At 41.8% G+C, this 22543-nt stretch overlaps 1 protein-coding gene across 8 annotated transcripts in view; it reads left to right on the top strand.

Moving 5' to 3' along the window:
* AOPEP (aminopeptidase O (putative)) overlaps positions 1–22543 on the top strand; it is a 392900-nt gene that overhangs the window by 350038 nt on the left and 20319 nt on the right. For 6 of the 8 annotated variants that reach the window (XR_011484978.1, XM_070459515.1, XM_070459517.1 and 3 more), the window contains one exon: positions 17026–17142. The exons of 1 other annotated variant lie outside the window; for it this stretch is intronic. Coding sequence is in view for 5 of the 7 variants with exons in the window: in XM_070459515.1 (XP_070315616.1) it covers positions 17026–17142 (117 nt within the window). In the remaining 2 variants the exon portion in view is untranslated. Of the gene's footprint in view, positions 1–15542; positions 15683–17025; positions 17143–22543 lie in introns of those variants that run through there. One more of the 8 variants, XR_011484979.1, reaches the window with a different exon arrangement.

The raw sequence follows: 22543 nt of genomic DNA, 5'->3' as shown, positions 1-22543 counted from the left end.
CACTGCTGAATATAAAAAGAAATTTTAAGTGTGACATCCAAATAATTTATAATTTTAGATTGGGGGAAATTGGCATTTCTCTATTCAAAAGAATGATCCAAGTATTATAGTTTCATTAACTTAATGATTTGTGAACGTTTTTGTGCTATAATTTGTTTTTATTAACATAGCTTCTAAGGAAAATCTCCAATAAAAATGATACTCTATTTTTAACACTATAAACATCCTGTTTAGTGTGCACATCTGTTAAAATTTTATGTAGTTTTAACCACTTCGTTTAGTGGCTAGGGCCCCCTTGGTGGCTCAAAGGTAAAGAATGTGCCTGTGATGCAGGAGACCTTTTCCATCATCTCTTCTAAAATTTTGGGAAGTGCGTTCTTTCTCCCCCTCACTCCCACCCCAAGGCCAAGGCAAAGTCAACTGAGATAATGTGTGAAGTTCCCTGGGAGAAAAGCGCCATCTGCATTTGCATGAAGCAAGAGCTGCTCTGGTTAATCTATCAACAGCTTCCTAGTAGCAAATGTCCCTGAAAATAGATATGTCATTTACCTGTAAAGGCTTTCTTTTCCTGTGAAATTAATGGCGTAAGATTTTTTTTTTAAGTTATTATCTTAAAGTTTTTCTTCTAAGGTTGAACTGATGCTAACAAATTTTCTTCATTTAGTTGCTAAAAATTGGTGTTAATGGGCTCAAGATTGAAACTTTGATCTTGCTACAAGACAGATCATATTAATTCAGAATTGACTGTGGTGGGTCCTGGAGGGGTGGGGAGATTGGAAGAAGACACCCCAGGCCTGCAAGGAGCTCAGAAATGTGAGCATCTGTGCAGCAGCACTCTAATGATTGTGTTACGTGGCCTAATAGAACTGCCTACATGGGAATGAATCAGGACAAAACCCAAAAAGCACAAATTGTTTCTGGGAGGGTTCTTGAAAAAGGTAGCCCTTGAAAAGTGATTCACATAGTGAGGGAGTGCGAGAGAATTCCAGGCAGGGGGGATATCGGTTCGTATTGGGATTGGAACTGGAAATGAGCATATTGAACAAGACACATTCTGTCACACATGTCATTGTTTAAGTCAGAGGACAGAGGGATGGGAAGTCGGGGCTCAGAGTTGTGCAAATTAGTGAAACTCCTCCAGCCTGGCTGTGGTGGGCAAAGTGGGTGTAATAATCCAAGTTCTTACAGCAGTGCAGGTCTGATGAAGGGGTTGGGGGAGACCCTGGAAATCTCCGGGGAGGAGAGAGGAGCTTCTTGGGCAACTGGTTTACGTTGGCTGGTTAATTTGGTAGGGTCACTGGCTGCATTCTTCACCGTTTGCTACTTGTCTGCACAGTTGGTCTTTTAAGGAGCTTTGGGGAGGACGATGGGCCCTTGTAGATTAACGCCCCGGAGCCAGTGGAGAGGGTCTTTATAAAGACGGGGAGAGGGCGCCAGGGGTGTAGTTTCCTGATTTCCTGACCCTTTCCTGACACCCTTGAGAGCGGGGTGGAGTTTTCAATGGATGAGAGAAGAAAAGTCGCAGAACTTGCACCCAAGGTCACTTGTAGCCCGGCGGGCTTAGACCGGGTTGTAGGTGACTCGCGGAGAGGTGCTCCCAGTGCCCGCTGCTCAGGCGTTCGGAGGAAAGGACGGTTAATCAGGGACTGTTGCATTGCCTGCGTCAGGCAGGGCCGGCACACGGGCCGCAGCTCTGGGGGCGGGGGGCGGGATAGGGCCAGGATGCCCCTCCGCGGTTGCCCCGCCCCCTCCCCTGCCACGCCCCCGCCTCGCCCCCTGCCCCGCCCCGCCCCTGTCTCGCCCTGGCAGTTCCTTCCGCGCGCGGTGGGGTGATGCTCAGGCCACGAGGCCGCCCTGGACAGTGTCACGGGGGGCGGGCTTCAGCCGGGTCCCCGCAGCCAGTGTCGGGTGAGTGCCCAGAGTGGGAAGGAAGAACCCCTTGCGTGGTTAAACCGTTCCTGGAGCCGGGCTTTGGGGCTGGAGTCACAAGAGTTCCCTGAACCGCCCTCCCCCGCCCCCAAACATACACCGTTTCTTCCCTGCGGAGGATGCTGCTCCTTCCAGGTGGTCGCTGGTGGTTCTGTCCTCTGGCGGAGAACTCAGGGCTTGTGTCTCTAGTGAGGGATCCCGCGCACTCACCGGGACCTCGGCTCTTGAACCGAGAGACTTCCACGGTTGCTGCACCACAGCCGCAGCTCCATTGAGACCAGAATACTTCGATTTTAGTTTCTTTCATTAATAATCCATTGTCCTCATGCTTGTAATTTGTGTCATTCCCTGCTTTGCGAGAGGAACATGCTCTGAGGACAGATGTCAGTCCCTGTAATTAAAGTTAGTTGAGAGCAGCGGGGAGCTGGCAGTGCAGGGATTTAGGGCAAGTCCAGCCGGTCAGCCGGCCATGCCGAGTCGGTAGTGGCATTTGGGGACTTGCTTGGAAAAGAGTCACCCACCTCCGAGGTGAAGGGCATTGGGAGGCGGGTGCGAGGCACAGGTGACCCCAGCAGTGTTGGCCGGCAAACGACTGTGCTTTGCTTAGGAAGCGGGGGGGGGACACACGTTTCCCAGATAGGGTTTCTTTCAAAAAATAATTTCATGGATAGGGCTATTGATTTGCCTTGCAAAGGGGGAAATGGTATTTATTAAAAGAACTTGAACAAATAGTATTGAAATCAGTGAGAAATGAAATCTGATGATGGTGAGAACTCAGGTGGAGATACGCTGAGGACAGTATGTGGTATGTGATTTTTATCTTATCTCTTGCTCTCTACCTTTTGAACTTAAAGCAGAATTCAGACCAGCTTAATCAGCTACTGCTTTTTCCTTTTAAAGGTAAATTCTGAAAAAAAAAAATGCATCATGGTGCTTGCCTGTTAGATGTTTACTTTTGCAAGAACATTTTGGTATATTTTGTAACTTTTTTTTATTCTTGTTTTACTGAAGAATATTTGTTAATTATCTGAAGGTGGCTATCGTGCATTTTCCAAACTGAAAAAAATTCATTTAAAAAAATTGACAAATTTTAATATTGTGATACATTTGAAAATATCCCTCAAACTTACTAATGTTCCTAACATTTAAAAAGCGGTGTCCTGCGTTGCACACAAGATGCAGACTTAGCTAAGAAAACTTTTAAAGCATATAAAGATTTAGATCTTGACTTGGTGGGGAATTTTGGAAAAGATAAATTTGGGAGAATATAAGCTCTTTCCTGAAGGAGCTTTCTCCTTGTGTCCTCAGTTGCTGTTGTGTTTATATCATTTGCACAAGTATTTGGTAATCCTTTTTAAAGTTTTTACTTGCCAGGCACCTGGTTTTCTTGGTTTTAAGTATTTAGGAATGTCCTGTTACTTTCAGGGCTTTAAAATTTTAGGTGAGATAGACACATTAGCATTTGAAAGTGTTTGCATTTGGTCTTGTTTCTTTGTTTGCATTTGGTTTTTAATTTTCTGCTTGTTTTAACTTGAAATTAGTTGCTTTTGTTATTAAAAGAAATTAACTTTCAAGGTGGTTACTGCAGTGAAACTTTACAGGGTTGTGTTCACATACCTGCCATTAATATTTAGAGATGCAAATTTAGCTGCTAAACAAACACAGCATTTTGTAACAAAATAAAGTACTAAATTAATTTTCCATAGTGTGGCAATTAAGATTTCTTCATTTAAAAATGGAGAGATTTTAGAACATATCTAGTAAATGCATGGAGTGAGACTGAAAACCATAGCTACCTGAAATTTTGAAAAAATGAAAATGTTTTTTGAAATATATGTATTTAAAGGGGAAGACATGGGTCATACAACCTATTTTATGCAATGTTTTGAGGCAGTTTTTATTATTTTTCTGTAATCTTTCACATTAACTTAATTTCTAGATTATTCAGTAATTCTAAAATGGATGCAGATTGCTTTAAAGATTAGAACTGGAAAAGGAAGTAGAGAAAGGCTTTTCTGGGGTGTTTTTGTTTATTTTTAATTTTTCTAAGCACATGTTTTATGGTTATAATTTTCCTGATCCTGAAATATCCCCTGTACATCTCAAACTGGACTGAAGAGATTAATACTAAGAACTGTGAATGGACTATCAATTTCTGGGGAAGATAGGCCTAATCAGTTCCACCAGGATTAATTAAGAGTTATGCAGATTGTTTACTCGAAAGATGCCCTGGGTAGTTTTCCCTTTTATTCACATAATCTGTGAACTGGAAAGAAAACAGCCTTCCCGTATCTTTGTACATCTTTCACGTGTCCACCAGGTGATCCAGGAAATTTGTGAATGTTCTTCTGCAGGAGGGACTAAACTCACAAGTTCAATATTCATTTTTTGGAAATGGTATTTTTTTTCTTTTTTTTTTTGTCTTTGTTGTAACGGGAGGGCATGGTCTGGTGTTTTTCCATAGACACGCTAATATCCTTGTGAAGTGGCATGTACACTAGAGGCTAAGCTTTTTTTTTTTTTTTTTAAGTACAGTGAGCAATGAGAGAAAGTCTTCACATTCTATAAATTAGAAGAAAAATTGCCACAGCTATGATTGCCTTTGTTCTCAAAGCCATTTGAATTGCAGGCTGTGTTGGGACTGGTTCGTACATTGTTTGACTGCTGAGACTAAAACTTCTAATTAGAGTAATTACTGGGTGGGAGCTGACTGGCGGGGCGGGGTGGGGGCCAGGGGTGTGGCTGGGAAGGGGCGCCGCGTGGTGGGAACCCGGCTCGGCTGGCCCGCGGGGCGGGGCGGGCGCGGCGGCGGCCTCTCCGGGGATTGGCCCGGGAGGAGGAGGCGGCGCGCGGCGGCCGCTGCCGATATCAGCCGGCGCCCGAGACGGATCCGGGCGGACTCTGGGCTCCGGCCTGCGCCCCGACGGGAGCCTCAGTAAGTAAGACGTTTTCCTCCTTCCAGGTTGGGCCCGGGGCCGGCAGCTGTTGTTCGTTAGGAGAATTAAGGTGGTTTCTTCCCCGTCTACCAAATCTCTTCTCTTTCCTCCTCTTAACCTCAGTCTTTCCACCAAATAAGTTTTAGCAAGAAAGAAAGCCAAGTTTGGTTCACTCGTGATCGTTCTGCTTCATAAATCTGTCCTTATTTGCTCACAGCTAACAGCCCATTCTGTGGAGGTTGCATTCCCACTACCACGGGGGTATCATTTGACGTGAATGGGAGTTGTAGTTGCCTTCAAAAATACTATATGGTGCTTCTGACGGGCTCTTGCCTTTGTTTTCACACCGTTGTGCTTGTAAACATGTTGAACTTTGAGTGCATTCAAGGACATGGGCGTTGATATTGTAATTTTTTGTGTGTATTTTATTTACGAAGCCTTCAAGGAAGACAGATCGGTTAAACACATTCTGAAGCGCTGCTTACTTAAAGGAAAAGTGTAGCAAATTACTGCTCAGACGAACCTTTAGAAGTGTCTACAGGTTAACTTGAGTCTCTAGAGCACTGTCCTCTTTGCTGTTTGTTAAGGGGTGTGTGCCAGCATAGTAAAGGTTCGGGTCTTTACTCTCAATTCCTAGAAAACACTCTTAGCTGGAAACGTAGCCCAAGTTTTAAACTTTGACTCTTTAGAAAACTTTGTTAGAATTGTCCTAGAGGGAGCGGCCTGTTCATGTTTTGTCTCAAAGGTAACTACTACTTGTAAAGTTCTGAGATGAGATCCTGCATTGTAAAATCGGCAGGAAGATAATTTTCAATCTGTGAAGTTTCATTTAGTAAATTTAAAAATCTGTGTTCCCTTTTTGTTTTGGTGGAGGTCTGTGATCCCTGGTTTTTCAAGTTGATTTGTTATAAGTCAGCCAGCTTCACTCTGGAATACAGTGTGTAGATTATGATTGGTATGTCGTAACTTCCATAAAAGCACAGTTTCAGAAATTCTTTTAAAATGTAGAGAGTAAAACATTTTTTGAAGTTTCTCCTTTTAGTTTTAACTATATAAGAAAAAATCTCTTAAAAACTACACAAAATAGTTTCATTTCCTCTGTTTTTTTTTTAACATAAATTCTGAAATTAATAAAGCAGATGAGCTTGGATACTCAGAAGAGGGAAGGTTTGTCTTTTTTGCAGATTTGACTGTTTTTCATTAAAATTGAATAAACAACTCAAAAACTTAGAAATGTCTTAACATTTCTTGTAATTTCCAAAAGTTCTGTGCTATTAAAATGTATTATGCTGATAAAATACTACTAAATTTTTCTTCTATGAGCATGTTACACATACATAAAGGCAGATATAAAAAGAATGCCAAAACTTTAGTACAGTTTGTATGAAGTTGCTTCAGGAGTCTGAAGAATAACTTGCAATACTTTAGGTTTTAGTAGTTTACTTGCTACTAGTAAACGTACATTATGTTTACTCATCTTCATGCCAACCAGGAAATATGAAAAGGTGTTGGTAGGTCTCAGACCTGCTAGGATTTTAGGTCCGTGGTTAATAAGTATGTGTCCGTTTTTGCATCTTTGAAGACTTACTTCTGTTGATTGCCTTTGACGTATTTGAGTTCCTGTGAGAGCATTTTTCTGTGGCAGCAAACAAGGCCGAATTTCAGATTTCCTGTTCCTGTAACCAGCTTCAGTCTGGTCTGGACCACGAGTCCAAGTCGGAGCTCACAGTAGACGTAAGATTATCTGAATGATATTATATATATATATAAATATATATATGTGTGTGTATGTATATAATGTCTGAATTCTGATAAAAGTAAGAACATTTTTATAATACTGCTTCAGTCTGCTTGTTGGGAATAGTACTTATGGGAAGTACATTAATTTATGAATTATTCAGTCCTTTGTACATAGCGTGCAACTTCGGGTAAACAAAGCTGGCGTCATTCATGTGCATTCAGTTTATGGTTCTGGTTCCCATTCACCTGTTTTTTCACTGTCTCACATGATGTGCACGTAAGACAGCCATTTCTGTCTCACACAAAATGCTGACCCATTAAGAGCTTTTATTCCCTTCACATGCATTGAGGTTGAGGTGGAAGGGAGAGAAGGAAGCGTTAAAAATGAAGGAAGCATTTCTTGAAAAGTGTGTGAAACTTGTTCTCTTCCTTTCTTTTTCCTGAAGCTCTTTTAAGTCCATTGTTTTTTTCAGTAATGTGAATTTCTGTGTCTAAGTGACCCTTAAGAAGTTAATTCTTTGCTCTATTCCTCAATAAAACTTTTCAAAGTTAATCCAGGATATAAAATGTCTGGACTAGAATCCGAAAGTGTATGGAATTGGAGTGAAAGCTGACTCCTGGGGTTTATATACGTTAAATCATTCTGTGAGAGAAAACAGAGACATTGGATAGTACATTGTACAGTCCTCTCACCACATTTTCATGAAGTAAAAACAACTTGATTCCTTTATTTTGACAGCAGTAATTTTTGTATTTGAACTCCTCACCCTCTTCCACCTCACACCCCCATTTCTTTTTAGTTGTGGTTGGTTGTACGTATCTTTAAGAATATGTTTCTTTGTCGACTTTATGACAGAAACCACAACATCGTGTGACTAATATTTATGTTTAGTTTGAGTTTGGTGGAAAGTATAAGAAGAATATTAGAAATTAAAATCTTAACGAAAGTGATAACTTATGTTGTTTTGACTGTGCATCTATGAAGAAGAAAGGACAGGAACTAGGAGTAATAGAATGTTAGTATTTTCCACCAGAATAAATACCCACGAGTGAAATTTGTTTGTGAATTATGTTCTCTGCTTAAAAATTTGCGTGTATGTGTGTGTCTGTTCTTCAGTCGTTCGTCTTAAGCCGAGCACCCGAGTATGAGTTGGTTTCTCCCTCCTCTTTTTCTGGCTTTTCCTCACCTTGCAACTTTGGTTAGTGTTTTTGTGGCTTGCTTTTTTGTAGGTGTTAACTTTGATAATTTTTTAAAACATAATCTGTAATAACAAGTTTTAACAAGACTGGAAAGCAAAGGGACAGTCTTTGTGAGAGATTCTGCTGTTGAATCCTTGCGCTTCATGCGAGATGGGTTGTTACACTCAGTGCAGTCTAGCTTATTCATTAGTTGTTTAAATACACTGCAGAACCATCATTTTGTTGATTGCTTCCAACTACAGTTGAGGAGGCATTTCGATTATTTTACCGGTAACTTTTAAAGTAAAAATCTGTTATTAATACAGGTTTCCAAAACTTTTTTAAAGTTTTGATATATTTAAGTTGTGTATTTTGGGGACTTGTTTTCGTTTAGAAGTGAGCATCACTTGTGGCTTGAATTTTCACCTGTAGCTGTGTAAATTTTCTGTCAGTAGAGTTTTAACCTAAATCAGTGAACTGTTGCTTGACAGCTGTTCTTGGAGTCATTTTTTTGTATTACTCCATCTTTCCATGTTGGACGTTAAGTCCTTTATTTAAATTTGATAAGAGTATCTGGCATGAAGTAGGTGACACATGAAATGAGCAAGATAGGGTTCCACCCCTTAAGGAGTTGCCTTTAAAAGGTACATTCTTTTTATAGAGGTTAAAATATGGTTTTGTTTGAACTCAGCTTTACTTGTATAAACTAAAAAGAGGATTCTATTTTTATCCATAAAATTTTAAAGAACTTAATTTCAGTAAATTCTGTCCGTCCCCCCCCCTTGCTAATCACCTGTAATTAATGGAGGAAGCCACTGTTTTCAGACTGAATATCCCTAATCCTTAGAAATATTGTTTAGTCTCTTAAGTCATGTCCGACTCTTTGAGACTCCACGGACTGTAGCCTGCCAGGCTCCTCTGTCATGGCGTTTCCCAGGCAAGAATACCGGAGTGGGTTGCCATTTCCTTCTCCAGAGGATCTTCCTGACTTGGGGATCGAATCTAGGTCTCCTGCATTGGCAGAAGGATGGATTTTTTGGTTTTTTTTTTTTTGGTTTTTTTTTTACCCCTGAGCCACCTGGGAAAGCCTCTATTTGTGCATATGAGCACCTTAATTTTGTGCACATTATAAACCACTTTTTACCAGGAACATAGGGCTATACAAAATAAACTCAACTGAATGTTAAAAGAATCTAATGTTGATGCAATTGTTTTCTAGAAGTACTAAATTCATAACAGATTATCCCTCACAGGTTATCTGATTTTGACATATTGGGAGTAATAGCGGAAGTTAAAGAAAGGAAGAAATTCTGGGTTTGAGTGAAATTACAGTTACTGATTTTCCCTTGGAAAAAAACTCTGAGAATATTTGATGGTTCATTTGTATTATAAATGACAACATAAAAATCTGAGCACGTGACTGATGCAGTGCTTTATGTATATTTTCAAATCATTTGGAAAATTTTAAATTCTTTCTATATTTCTTTGTTTTTTCCCTTTTTATTCTTAATACCTTATAAACCCTTGTGTTGAGGACTGACTTTGAATAAATTGCAGCAAGGGAAGCGCTCTATAATTCTTTCAATATTTGAGCATTGCTTGCACACAACTTACGTTTTAGATTTAATGGTGTTATTCATCTCTGCTTAGAGAAGTAGTGACATCAAAACTTTTGAGATCTATGTTGCTTTTAGATACTGTTGTTATGACTAAGAATAAAGAGACTGTGATAGATTTCTTGGTGCACGCTCCTGCTAGGGGATCTGCTTTAACTATCTCCTTTACAGAAGACCCTGGTTTCCAGGTTTCTAGCTCAGTACTTTGCTGGAGCATATGTTTTAATCATTTACGCATTTCAGTGCTGAAATTGCAATATTAAATTCCTTTATAAAGTGGATCTTCTCTCCTTTAAGTGAATTACTGGGAAATTTTTAACATGATTTAAGAAAAATAGTTCAGCTTGATCTAGAGGCAGAAAAAAAAGACCAGGCAGCTCATGTAGGTTACTAGGGAAGAAGTTGATGTAAAGAGTTTATTTCTTTTTGTCTATCTTTAGAAGGTTGTTCCAGAAATCAGCCATAATCTACATTATCTTCCTAACTTATCACCCACTTAATAACATTTCTTTCTATTTTAGCATTCTACAGAAACAGTTACATCTCATTCTTTTCAGTAGCTGCTTAATATTCTGTTGCATGGAAAAAAAAGAAAAATTCTGTTGCATGATGGTTATATACCATAGCCACAATTTTGACACACAGATTTTGACCGTCAGTTTTCACAATAAAGGTCTTTTCATATGGTGGGCTTTTGAAAGCCATAAATTAGTTGGTATGCAAACAATTTTGAATTAAAAAATAGCACTTTATAACTTAGGAATTCAGATTCAAAATATCTATACTCTTATTTAAGATAAATGTGTATACTCTTTTGGAAGATAAATTATTGAATACAGTATTAACTTAGATAAGAGCGTTAATTCTAAAGAAAGGAAGCAGGTTTCTATTAAAAAAAACAAACCAGAAACCTGTGAATACAAGAAGTTAGAAGTATCTGAGTGTTTCAAGTGTTCCAAATTCTTAAGAAAGCCTTAAACAAGCCCTACATGGAGCATGAGTATTGTCCTGACAGGATGAATGGACTGAATCATTTAGGAATTTATAGTTTCTTCTTCATGAGCAGTAGTTTTCTTAAGAAGCATAAAATTCAGATCAGGAATGGTATCCCTTTGGCCCCTTTGGTTATTGGTCTGGCAAGTTCCTAAATAGGGAAAGCAGGCGCAAAGATACCAGGCATCTCTTATAAAATATTTTTGAATTTTCAGTTTGAATGTTTACAAAGATTTATTTTCCAAACTCTTATGACATAAACCATTAGTGTACATGATTATAAGAGCTGACAAGAGGATTGCATTTTGTGTAGTTTAAGTAATATGCTTTGTATCAAATTGCATACAGTTTGGCTAATATTTTTACAAAAGTTAGGAAAGTGTTAGCGCATGAAAATTTGACCTTTGTAATCTGACATGAGTGAGATTTGAGAATGGTTTATGCCAGTGAATTATTTCAGATACTCTTTGCTAATAATGGTGTTTATTTTGGTCACTGTGGTGTCACTTTTGGAAGCACCATAACAAAACCATGGCTCAAAAACTTGATAATTTTTTTCAGCTGCAGCTGTTAGACTTGTTTTTCCCAAAATACAGTATATACTTTATTTGTGTGTGAAATGGGTTATATAAATATGCTTGAGTTTTCCTAAAATTTGTCTGTAGACATACTGTCTATAAAAATGTTTGATGATCAGAAATACTGATTATGCTGGATAAATATGTCTCTTCATTGATTCCTTTATTTTGAATAAAATTTTCATTTTTAACTATTTTATTTGGTGACTTTCCTTGGTGGGCAAATCAAATTTCTGTCCCCAAAGTAATATGAACCAGAGACTTCTATTCTTAAATTTGGCAGTTCTTTAAAATGTATTCTTTTTCTTCAATATGGAGAGGATGGTTTTTCTTTTGTAAGTTTTGTTTTCAGGAGCAGTTTAGATCAATTGGGTTTTTCTGCTATACAAGTTGTAATTTTAGACTAAAAACATTTTATCATGATATTCTCATTGACAACAGATCTTGGCCAGACACTTGTCTATGTATATATTACTAAATAGTTCATTTTTCTCGCTTAAAAATGTTTATCATTAAGAAAATGACAGATGAAAGATCAGTGATGTGAGGGCCACGGCCCTGGCCAGTGTTTGGAGCAGGCAGAGTCAGCTTCAACAGAGTTCTGATACTCTGGATTTTGTTTCTTTTTGGATCGTGAGGAAGAACTCTTGTTTGAGGAACTTCGTAGATTTATCTTCATTGTACACCATTTTCAAAACTCATTGTATGAAAATTTATACAGTTTAGAGATTTTCACATACGTTAGTTTAAAACGGCATCTGAAAGATGATTTATTTAAGTTCTGTCTTGTGTCCTTTAGGCAGTTCCTTGTTCCTTGGGGAGAGTGTATGAATGGAAACAGTTTGCTCTCACACCTGTGGACTTTGGGGGCCCCTGAGAGTGTGTAGTACGGCGGGTATGTTTTCTGAGAAGAGTAAAAAGAAGTTTGTAAGACTTTGGGGGACATCTTCTTTAAAAGACCTTTTACATTTGCGGGATTACCTTTTCAGTCCAAGGGGCAAAGGACAACTGCTGTCTCTTGTGCCTCTCTGCCAGAAAACGTGTGACTTTCAAAGGTCAGCCGCCCTGATTCTGGTTTGGACCATGCTTGTGTTGAATTTCAGCCAGCCTACCGGAGAATTTGAGATTTTTTCCTCCCTCCCCCATTTCTTCTGTTTTTGTTCAGTGTAAACAGTTCCTGCCGTAGTAACATAGACAAATATAGCAGAGAATGCTTTTCTGGAAGAAGAATGCTCCCTAAGCATTTTTTAACCATTTTTGGGAAGAATTGATCTTTCTGTGTATTTCAGAGAAACTGAAAGAGAGGGAGGCCGTTGCTGTAAAGTGAAGTGACATCATATGTATTGCCCCCATTGATCCGCTTTTAGTCTCCAGCCAGGATAAAAGGAAATGGCATCAGGGAGGAAGCATGCTTCATTTAGGCACAGATCCCAGAGTGATAATGGGGTAATAATAGAACTCACGCCACTGTCATTGGGAGGCCGCATTAGTCCCAGGCTCACTCCCCGTCTGGAGGCCTCTCTGAGACTTCCTTCGTGTGCGACTGCAGCTTGCCAGCTGGGCTGCGAGGGGAGGTGCCCGCCTTCGCTTTTGGAGGGGTGCAGCCGTTGACATGGACATTTCTGTGCCCCGGGTTCTTGTGTTGGTCCCGCCTGTGGAAGGTCAGTAGTGAGATGCGTTTGGGAACAGTATCTGATTGAGGCTAGCTGGCCTTTTCAGAGTCCTACTTGTGGAAGAAGTGGTGGAGGGGCCTCGGTTGTGTGGGTGGTCTTCAGGGAGCCAGGAGTGAGTGATGCTCCCGTGACAGCAGCAGAGGCTTCGAGGCTTCGGAAAGAGTCAGGGTTTCTTTTCTTTGTGCTCCTTGTAGACTTGGAGGGTGGATTTGGAAAATCCATGTTTTCTTTCCAAGAGCCTGCGTAGAAACCCTTTAGAACTGTTCAGGCTTGTGCGGCTTGCCTCAACCCTTAGGTTGACTGGGAAAAATTACAAGGTAGACTTTTCTTCTGTCTTTGTGCATTTCTGGGTAATTAGCAGTCATGGAATCCTCCATGTTTAGAGCAAGAATACAGACTTCTAAAATTCTTAACAAATCTCATTGTATTGATTTGACCTTCTTTGGTGTTTTATTTTCTGTGTTCGAGTTAAGTTTGCTAATGATGTAAAGTTCTCTATTTCAAGTACCCACATGACTTTGGCACCCCATACCTATTTTGACTGAATTTCTGAGGCAGATGCATTTTAAAAATACCAAGCTGGTTTCCATATGGAAAAAATAATAACCTCGTCATGAGCTCCTTGTTTGTGCAAATTCCTATCACTGTTGAACTGTGGGTGTGAGCACTCCTAGACCCTCAGAAATAAAGGCAGGTTCTTTCTGTCGTGTTAGAAGGGGCTGCTTTCTCAGGAGATAATGCGCTAAAGCGAGCACTTTATTTTTCTTAATCACTCCATGGTGTGACTAGAGCCATGTCTGTCTCCACCCCGCTCCGTACTGCTGTATTAAACACAGTCGGCCTAGAAGTCATGTGAAATTTAATTTGATTTCTACGTGGGTGGGAATGGAGTGACCCACACAGCCTTTCCGAGTGCTGCTGTGCCAGCCGCCGGGGCGGGTGGCACCCTGCCCTGCGTCTGAGCGCGACTGCTCGTGGGTAATATCTCTCAGTTGCTTTGCAAACATTTTAGTTTATTACTTAGTTCTTCTTTTTCATTATAGGGTGGCTTTATAGGGAGTAAATGTTTATTTTATAAAGAGAAATGTGCTGTATTAAAGTGAGCAACTTACCACATTTTTGCTTTAATATCCTCTTTTCCATCTTTAATCTTACGTGAAAATTATATAATATTTACTCATTTGTGAGTGAAGGATACTGAATTAGTTTTGTTTTCTGTGTACTGAAATAGCATTTGATCACTGATTTGAAATACACCCCCCCTCCCATTAGAAGAGTTACAGTTGAAAGCCAGATGGCTACAGGTTGTTTGCTGAAAGTCATTTGCACAAGTCCTTTCTGAAGAATTCTGCACATTATGGAGGAATGTTCTCATTCTCTGTAGGTCCTTGGTGCCTCTGCCTGTCTCTGAACAAGCCGGTTCTTGCATCAGTCATGGGATGCCTTCGTGAAGGAGGAGGGAGAGCTGGTGGGGTGTGTGCATGCCTGCTCCTTACCTTTCTCCAATTAAAGTAAATTAAACTTAACAAATAACCGCCAAGGTTTGACTCCCCCCCCTTCCATCTTGGCTGCCCATCTTAAGGCAGGGGGCTTGGTCTTAAGTATTTTTCCATTGTGTAAAATTAGGAGAGGACAAAAACTTGCAGTGATCCTCTTGGTTCTGTTTCTCTGTGCAGGTATGTATGAACTTTTGTTTAGAAGGAAACTGTAAGAGAGGTATAAGTGTGAATCCAGATATTTTGATAGGCTCACATATTAGTAACTCTGACTTTGAACTGGAGTTGATTGGTTAAATCCAGTTAGGGTAAGTTGAAGACCAAACTGGTCATCTTACCCAGGGTTTCTTTCCTCCCTGGGTCTTTGTAGTCTAAACCAAATCCTCAACTGACAATAGGCCTCTTTGTAAGCTCAGGCATATAATAGGGAGATGCTTTTCTTTCTACTCCTTCCTTCTCTGTAATTCCGCAAATTGGCTGGGCTTGTTCCTGCTGTGTTTAGTTAGTGACTGGGGCCCCCACCCCCAGGTGATGGGTGTTCTGTGCTGTATCAGGCTGGGCCTTTCCCTGGAAGCTGTCTTCTTGCGTAGCTGTGGCTACCCTGAATTGGCTGCCTGTGGAAGCACTGCTGATCAGTTTCGAGAGTGCCCATGGGGATGCAGAACTGGCCAGCGTTCTGACCCGATCTGGGGACGCCCCCACCGTGCCCCTGTACAGGCAGGTGGGCTGCTGCTGCCCAGGCACCAGCCAGGCCACTGCAGGTGGGGGTGGAGGTCGTGGAGCCCGCTTTGGAAAGGGATGTAGCCGTGGGGTGGGGACAGACCATTTTGAGGAGAAAGAACAGACTCCGTGAGAAGGGTTCAAGTGCAGGAGTGCCGTCAGGGAGTGGCCTTAGGGGGAATGAGGGTTATACTCAGGGCTGGGGCTGACGGATTAGCCTCCACCAGAGGATAGCCCCTCTTGGAAGGTCCAGAGAGGGAGACTGCAGGGAGATGGATGGGAAAGGGTGAGGGAACCTGGGTGCCGGGCTCTCTGCTTCCTGGTCAGGAATGCCAGAGGCTGGGCGAGACGCCTCCCTCTGCCCAGGGCCGTGAGGGCCCGATTGCCGAGTGCTCACGGTGTAAATGGTATGGATGCTCCCAGAAGCTGTGGTTCTGTACTTGGTCTGTTTTATAAAACAGCAGATTTAATAACAAGATAGTAAAAGTAGCCTCGTGTCTGAAACTAGAAAATGGAAAACTGGCTCTTTGGTACTCGTCATTATGTTGTAAATTGATATCTTTAAAGCATCTTACAAACACAATAGTTTCAATGGAAGGAAATTAGTGTTCTTATGTATAACCTTACAGGGTCAGTGCTGAGTTGTAACCCTGTTTTTGCTAAAGTACCTTTCTTCTGTCAGGCTGAGAGAGGATCCACCCTTGACTCTTCAGCGGATGGAGTGATGTTATGAAATGAAAATACCCAAGAATCAAGTGTTGTGCCTTTGTGTCCCTCTGTCTAGAGGGAAGTGGGGGTTTTATTAGACCTTAGAAAAGTGAGGTGAGAAAATAATAGGAAATGCTTTCTTTGTGGAATTACGTGGTAAATGTCATATATGCGGTCTCTACTGGGTTTTCCTACAAGCACGTTTTGGAAAAGTGCGTGTGTGAATGGAGGTGGGAGGCAGAGGCGGAGTGCACACTTGGGGGCTGAAAGGTAAAGAGAGGATGGGGCAGAAACCAATAATTTTTAAAATTTCTTCTAGAAAACAAAATAGAGATTAAAATCCAGGTGTTCTTGTGAATATTCTGTTGCTATAGTATTGACTTTCAGAACTGTAAATTTGGGTTAGTTGACAGGGATTGTCTGGGCATAGGTGGGAATGGAGAAAAGCTAAATGTCGAGAATAGTGGAATTCATGGTAATTCTTTTAAAACCTTGATTTTAGAATAAGTATTTTTTGGTTCCTACAACATGCATCTTAAATTGATTTTTTTTTTCTTTTGTCAATAGTTTGAGTTCTGCTGTGTGCTAGAGGCTGGTCTAGGAACTGTGGTAGAGTCAATAAGACAGATATGTTCTTAGATTTCACAAGTATTGTTTCTTCACAGATTAGTTTGTGTTATTTTTGAACTATTAATATATAAAAACATCTTCCTCTTTTTGTCTTTAAATGGCAATGCCATTTTTACTTACCCTGTATGAAAACTGAGGAATTGGGGTGGGTGGGTGTATGTATGTATATAATCATACATAACAACCTTTTTTTTTTTAATGGAATAGTAAACTTACAGTTTTTATAATGGATTATGAGACATGGCTCTAGTTTCATTGCATGCTCTTTATTTCTTGGTGTACATTTGCAAGATTTATGTGCTAAAGAAGGAAATAGAAAAGTTGCTTCTTATTTCTGTTAAACTTTCATGTGCTTACCTATGATCAGATGGTTTCTTGAGTATTTGTCTAGGATAAATGGCATTTTTTGGCATATGCATCCTATAAAGAAAAAGATCTATAAAACCATGGTAATGTTTTAAGATAAGCATAGTTTTTATCATTCATGGTGTGTATGTACATTGTCATCACATTGTACATCTTAAAAAAATTCATGGTGTACAACCTAAAAAAAAGATAAACACAGTTTTGATCTGCCCTTAAATAGAGAACTAACATGAAAACCCATGGAAAGTAGGACTTGATCAGGCGCCAGAATGCAGTGTCTTTGGGGAAGCAGAGTAAACTTTGAGGTTTTACCAGAGTCAGGTCTCCAGTCTTCCCATGTTTCAGACAGCCACTGCGAGTGCCCAGGTTACCCTGGTTTGGCTGGCTTTGGTCTAAACATTTGGGTTTAATTTCTTGTAAGCCGAATGGCATCTTCACAGGCTGTGTGGTTTTGTCCTCAGCTTCTTCCAGACCAGCTGGTCTTGCTTCTGGAGCATCTCTTGGAGCAGAAGACTGTGACTCCGCGAACTCTGCAAAGCCTTGAGAGGACGTACCACCTCTCGGAGCAGGATGCCGAGGTAACTCCGGAACACCCTCAGAGTTTAAACCATGGGCCTCACTGCTGGTGAAGTTTAAACCCTCACTGCTGGTGAAGATTGGTGGTCCCAGTGTGTCCCAGACTATGGGAACTGCTTCCCTGGTTATGTGTGCTCCAGTAGGGGCCTCTGATCCTGGTCATTACCACCGTATTTTTAAGTCCTGAGTGTTGCCCCTTTCCTCTTAAATTGTTAAGACAGACATAAGTCTCCTAAAGGAATGAGCAGACGGATGGAAGCTTTCTGAATTTTGAACTCGGGTGCATCATCGTGTGCATGATGGTGGCGCCATCCTGTTGCACATTAAGGAAACTTGGCTCAGACGTGCCAGAGCTTCTTGGTTGCATTCAGTTAGGACAGGAAGGGAGCCATGTGTAAAGGAAATGAAAACTAAATCTTAACAGCCGTGGTTTGAAAAGCAAAATTGGATGCTTGTGGGAAAGCAATATGCTGTGGTCCTTAATATCTTTTAGCTTATTATGAAGAATGCAATGTGAATCCTAAGATGAGTTCCAGGGTTTTTTTTTTTAATATATAAAATAACAACGTATTTAGTCATCTTAAGTTAAAAAAAAAACACACACAGAAAAAAATTCTCTTATATAAAACTCTTAAAAAAACAAACAGATTTGATTTGTGTTCATTTGAGAATAAATGAACATTTGAAAGCTGTGCAGTCCAATATAGTAGCCATTAGCCCATGTAGCTGTTGAGCAAGCACTTGATATGTGGCTTTTGGGCTGTAAGTGTGAAATATGTGGGTACTGGAGACATAGTATCAAGAGAAGCAGAATGTCCCAGTAATTTCTTCTCATTGATTACCATGTCAGAATGATATTTTGGACATGTTGGATTAAATAAAATATTATTAAAATTATTTTCACAATTCTTAAGATGGAGTAAGTCAAGAAAAGCCTTCTCGTTATTAGATTAAAAGGTAAGATCAGCATTTGTTATACATTTTAAAACCCTCACATAAATTCAGGAGTTAATTGAAAAACTCCAGAGGAACATATGTAGCTTTTTATCCATCTCAGCATAGATCAAACATGCAACTGTTGCTGTTTATTTCAGCTCTTATATTTTTGTTTATAGGAGATTCCAAATGCCAGCCTGTTATTTTTAATTAGTGTTTAAAAGAGGTTTCTATTTATAGGCATGAGGTTATGCTTTAATCAGGACTGAATACCACTGAAATGCCAGGCCCCAGTGACGGGCAGTGGGCAGACGAAGGCGGGAAGATCAAAGCAGGTGCTGGGCACCTGTCACTCCTCACCAGAAGCTGGGAGGTGGGAGGCCCTGTTTTCCCCAATTCATGTTGGCATAAACATAAAGCACATTGTGTTCTTAACTTACGGATCAACTTTGTTGTTATATGTAACTTCTTAAACCTTTGAGAAGTATAGCCGGTTTTATTTTGGCTGCTTATTTTGTGTCTCAGACTGAAGTGTGATGTCCAAAGCCAAAGCAGTGTCTTCAGGCTTGACTCTTTGGTGTTGAGAGACTGGAGCCTGGGGGAGGCTTTGATTGGTTTAAGTAACTGGTGTGGTCCATGCAATTCACAGATCCTCACTCTGCCAGGCACAAGGGATATAGCAATGGCAAGGGTCACCCTCAACAGGTTGGGATTCTTTGGAAAAACAGCTCATGAGTAAATGAACAGGATAGCTTGATATAGAGCTACAAAGGAGGTTACCGGTGAAAGTGAGCTCAGTGTCTCTGGATAGAGTTCAGGAAAGGCCACAAGAAAAGGTGACAGTCAAGCCAAGACCTAGGGGCAAGAAGGAGTTAGCCATACAAAGCCAAGGGGTCCAGGAGTGATTTCCACACAGAGCTGACAGCATGCGAAGGCGTGAACATGACATTTGCTAGGATAGGGGTCAGCAAACTTTTTCTGTAAAGGAGCAGATTTTGGTATTTCAGGCCATACGGTTTCTGTCACAACTATTGAGCTTTGCTGTTAACAGCTGCCATAGTATGTCAGCAAACAGAAATGCTGTGTTTCAGTAAAGTTGTTTATGGACCCTGAAACGTGAATTTCATATAATTACCACATCTCAAGATAATTCTTTTTGTTACTGTTCCTTTTCAAAGCTATTCTAAAACATCCACAGCACTCTTAGCTGTGGGCTAGTTTGGCCTGCCCCATCCTGAAATTTGTTGACCCCTGCCCTGGGGCCAGTAGGACTGAGGTCAGGGGTAGATAGGGCCCGGATTAGGGCTGTAGGGCCCTGAGGCCTAACATACCACTGCCTTGCCCCCTTCCCAGGCCCTCTGGGGCCCTGGCATCTAGTCAGTTACACTGACAGCGTGTCTCACTGTGAGGTTTCCTTGAAATGTCACTCAGAACCAGGAAAGCAATAGGATATTGGCCAACCAGGGTGTTTTCTAGAAACTTCATCAGTTGCGTGTGATTTATGGTGACACTGGTTAGCAGGAATTTTGTTGACTAACCATCTGCCTTTACTTTAAGTGACAGGACATTTCATGGGAGAAGGAATTATTTGCTGGAAGAATGAGGATTCTGACTTTATTCTTGGTGCTTGTTCTTGACCAAACATGTAGCTCCTTTCAGTCATTATCAGGGCTTTTAAATGTGTAATACACAGCAGTCACTCAAAATGTGGCTGAAGATGCTGGAGTGTGGTAGGTTGTGTGCGGAGCATCCCTATGGGAAATGGCTCCAAAGGTAATTTCCTGGCAAGGAAGCATGTGAGTTATGGAGCTGACACTCTTTGTTCAGGGCGCTGCCACAGGCCCTGGGACCATGATGCTGAATTAGGTGTCTGTGCAGAAGACTTCAGCCCAGGATGGCCGGGGTGGGGTTGGGGAATGTCTAGCGCAGAATCAGGGCGTGCTCATGACAGCAGCGGTTTTGCTCACATTTCCAGGAGGTACATAAAGCGCACCACCTCTCCTGCCACTCCTCCTTGGATTAGCATTTCTCCTGAAAGCATAGATGTGAGGTCACTTTTTGAGAAGGTGAGCCTGCTCTCTCCATAGCGCATTTAATCCCCTACTTGCCCAACGCTGCGAAACTCTCCCCTTGGTGGAGCAGCGCATTCTTGACGGACCAGATGTCTCTTGTGTGAGAAGCTGCCGTGCACCAGTCCCTCTGTTCAGTAGCTGCTTTCTCTCCTTTGCTGTCACGCCCACTTGTCCCTTCCCTCCCCCCTTCTTTGTGTGGGTGGGCTGGTGCTGTCTCCCTGGGAAGTTTATTTTAATGACGATCCTTGTGTCGCTCAGTATCTGTATTGGTTGTGTTGCTTCTGTGTTTCGGTTGTATTCACAGAATGTCCAGTCTGTTGGTCAGGATTTCTGAGTGTGGCAGCCAGGTTGATGCTCTTTGCCAGCTGTTGGCTTGTCAGGGGCACACTTATCCATGTTACGTGCCTCCTGTCCGCCGTGTGCTGTGTCACGTAGTGTGAGTACACGGGTCTGCCCTGCGGGGAGGGACACGTGTGTTCAGAATCTTAAAAGGAGACGTGCATGAGGGCACGTGTAATAAGCCGGGTACGGTGACGTGTGCCTTGCCTTGACACTCTTGTTGCCGCCCTCTGAAAAGTGGGGCATTCGTGGGGGGACGTTTGCATTCCTTAGCCTAGAAAGTAGTACTGGCTACAGGAGTAGTTACTGTATTTTACCTCCTCAATCAAAGAAACCTCTAGCCATATGCTGGGCTGCTTTAAACTAGGTCAGAAAATGAACTGAAAGGGAAACTTAGTTCATAGAAATGCATTGTCTATAGTTCCTGAGCATATTGGTTCAAACAAAGAACCCATAAAGGTTTTTTTTTTTTTTTAAACAACAATCAGGTTTTTGTGTTTTTAGATAATGTTATTTATTTCTGGCTGTGCCGGGTCTTCGTTGCTGCGGGGGCTTTCTCTAGTTGCAGCGAGCGGGGGCTGCTCTCCAGCTGTGGTGCGTGGGCTTCTCTTTGCGGCGGCTTCTCACTGTGGAGCACGGACTCCAGGGTGCGCGGGCTTCAGGAGCTGCAGCTCCCAGGCTCTAGAGCACAGGCTCAGCAGTTTGTGGCGCACAGACTTAGTTATGGTTCTGTGGGATCCCAGATCCGGGATCAAACCCATGTCTCCTGCATTGGCAGGTGGATTCTTTACCACTGAGCCACCAGGGAAGCCCCATAAAGCTTTTAAAATACACAACTGATTCTTGAAACAAAAGGTATTTTCTAAGATCCCTTTTAAAATAATTTCCTGCTTGCTTTAGCAGGTCTCCTCAGCTGTTAAAAATAGCCTTTCCATGTTAACAAGGTGAGGCTCCATGCACCTCGGTTCTGTGTGACCTTTATCCCCAAGAGCCCCACAGCTGACCTTGAAGCAACTTTATTTCCATAGTCTACAGTTCAACACTTCAAAACTGGGGCACCCCTCGGATGAGTTTTCAGAAAATTCAGAGACAGCCATTCACTATTTCATCTGGCTTAGATGGGAGTGGTGGGGTGTTAGAAAGTTCCCCCACAGTACCATGCTCAGCTCTGATGTATCATTTGTAGGCTGAGCTAGAAAATTAATTTTCTGGGAGAGGTCATTATCAGCACCAGGTCTTCCCCTTTGTATTTGGGGAAACACTGTTGAAAGGAAAAGGCCCCCTGAGTTAGGTTGGGGTGGGAAGGAATGAGCACCGTATCTCCATCTGCCCCTGGCCCCAACCTGTGTTCAGGGGTACCACTCTCCCAGATCTGTACCTGCTACTGGCAGAGACATCTTAGCAACAAGCTGGATGTGGCCACAGGTCCCCGAATGGCTGGTGGCCACCTGCAAATCACCCATCCTCCTGGGCCCCTTTTTCCTAATCTGCACAGCAGTACCCGGACTAGTCTGCTGGCTGTCAGCCTTTTTGACCACAACTAACTGGCAAAAAAGGGCTTCACAGAACTACTTTTATGTTTGCTATTATTTCTTGTTTCATTTTCTTTAAACATGTGCATTGTGATGCACAAATTGATTCTGTGACCCACTAATGCCAATACTTTGGCCTCCTAATGCAAAGAGCCAACTCTTTTCCAAAGACTCTGATGCTGGGAAGTCAGAAGAAGAGGGCAGCGGGGGATGAGATGGTCAGATTGCATCGCTGATTCAGTGGGCATGAGTTTGAGCAAACTCTGGGAAATAGTGGAGGACAGGGTTGCCTGGTGTGCTGCAGTCTGTGGGATCGCAAAGAGTCAGACACGACTGAGCAACTGAACAGCAACAAATGAGTTGCTGCCCACAGTTAAGAAAACAAGAGACAAGACGGTCTCACAGTCTTCACCAGCTTTCCTGCCTCCTCCCTGCAGACTTGTGGCCAAGGTTCCTGAGCTTCCGCCTCCTCAGGATTAATATGGAGCCACAAACCCCCTCTTCATGGGATTGTTAACAACATG

The sequence above is a fragment of the Odocoileus virginianus genome, chromosome 31 (genome assembly GCF_023699985.2).
Source record: "Odocoileus virginianus isolate 20LAN1187 ecotype Illinois chromosome 31, Ovbor_1.2, whole genome shotgun sequence".
Classification (NCBI taxonomy): domain Eukaryota; kingdom Metazoa; phylum Chordata; class Mammalia; order Artiodactyla; family Cervidae; genus Odocoileus; species Odocoileus virginianus.
This window is presented reverse-complemented; position numbering and strand designations above follow the sequence as displayed.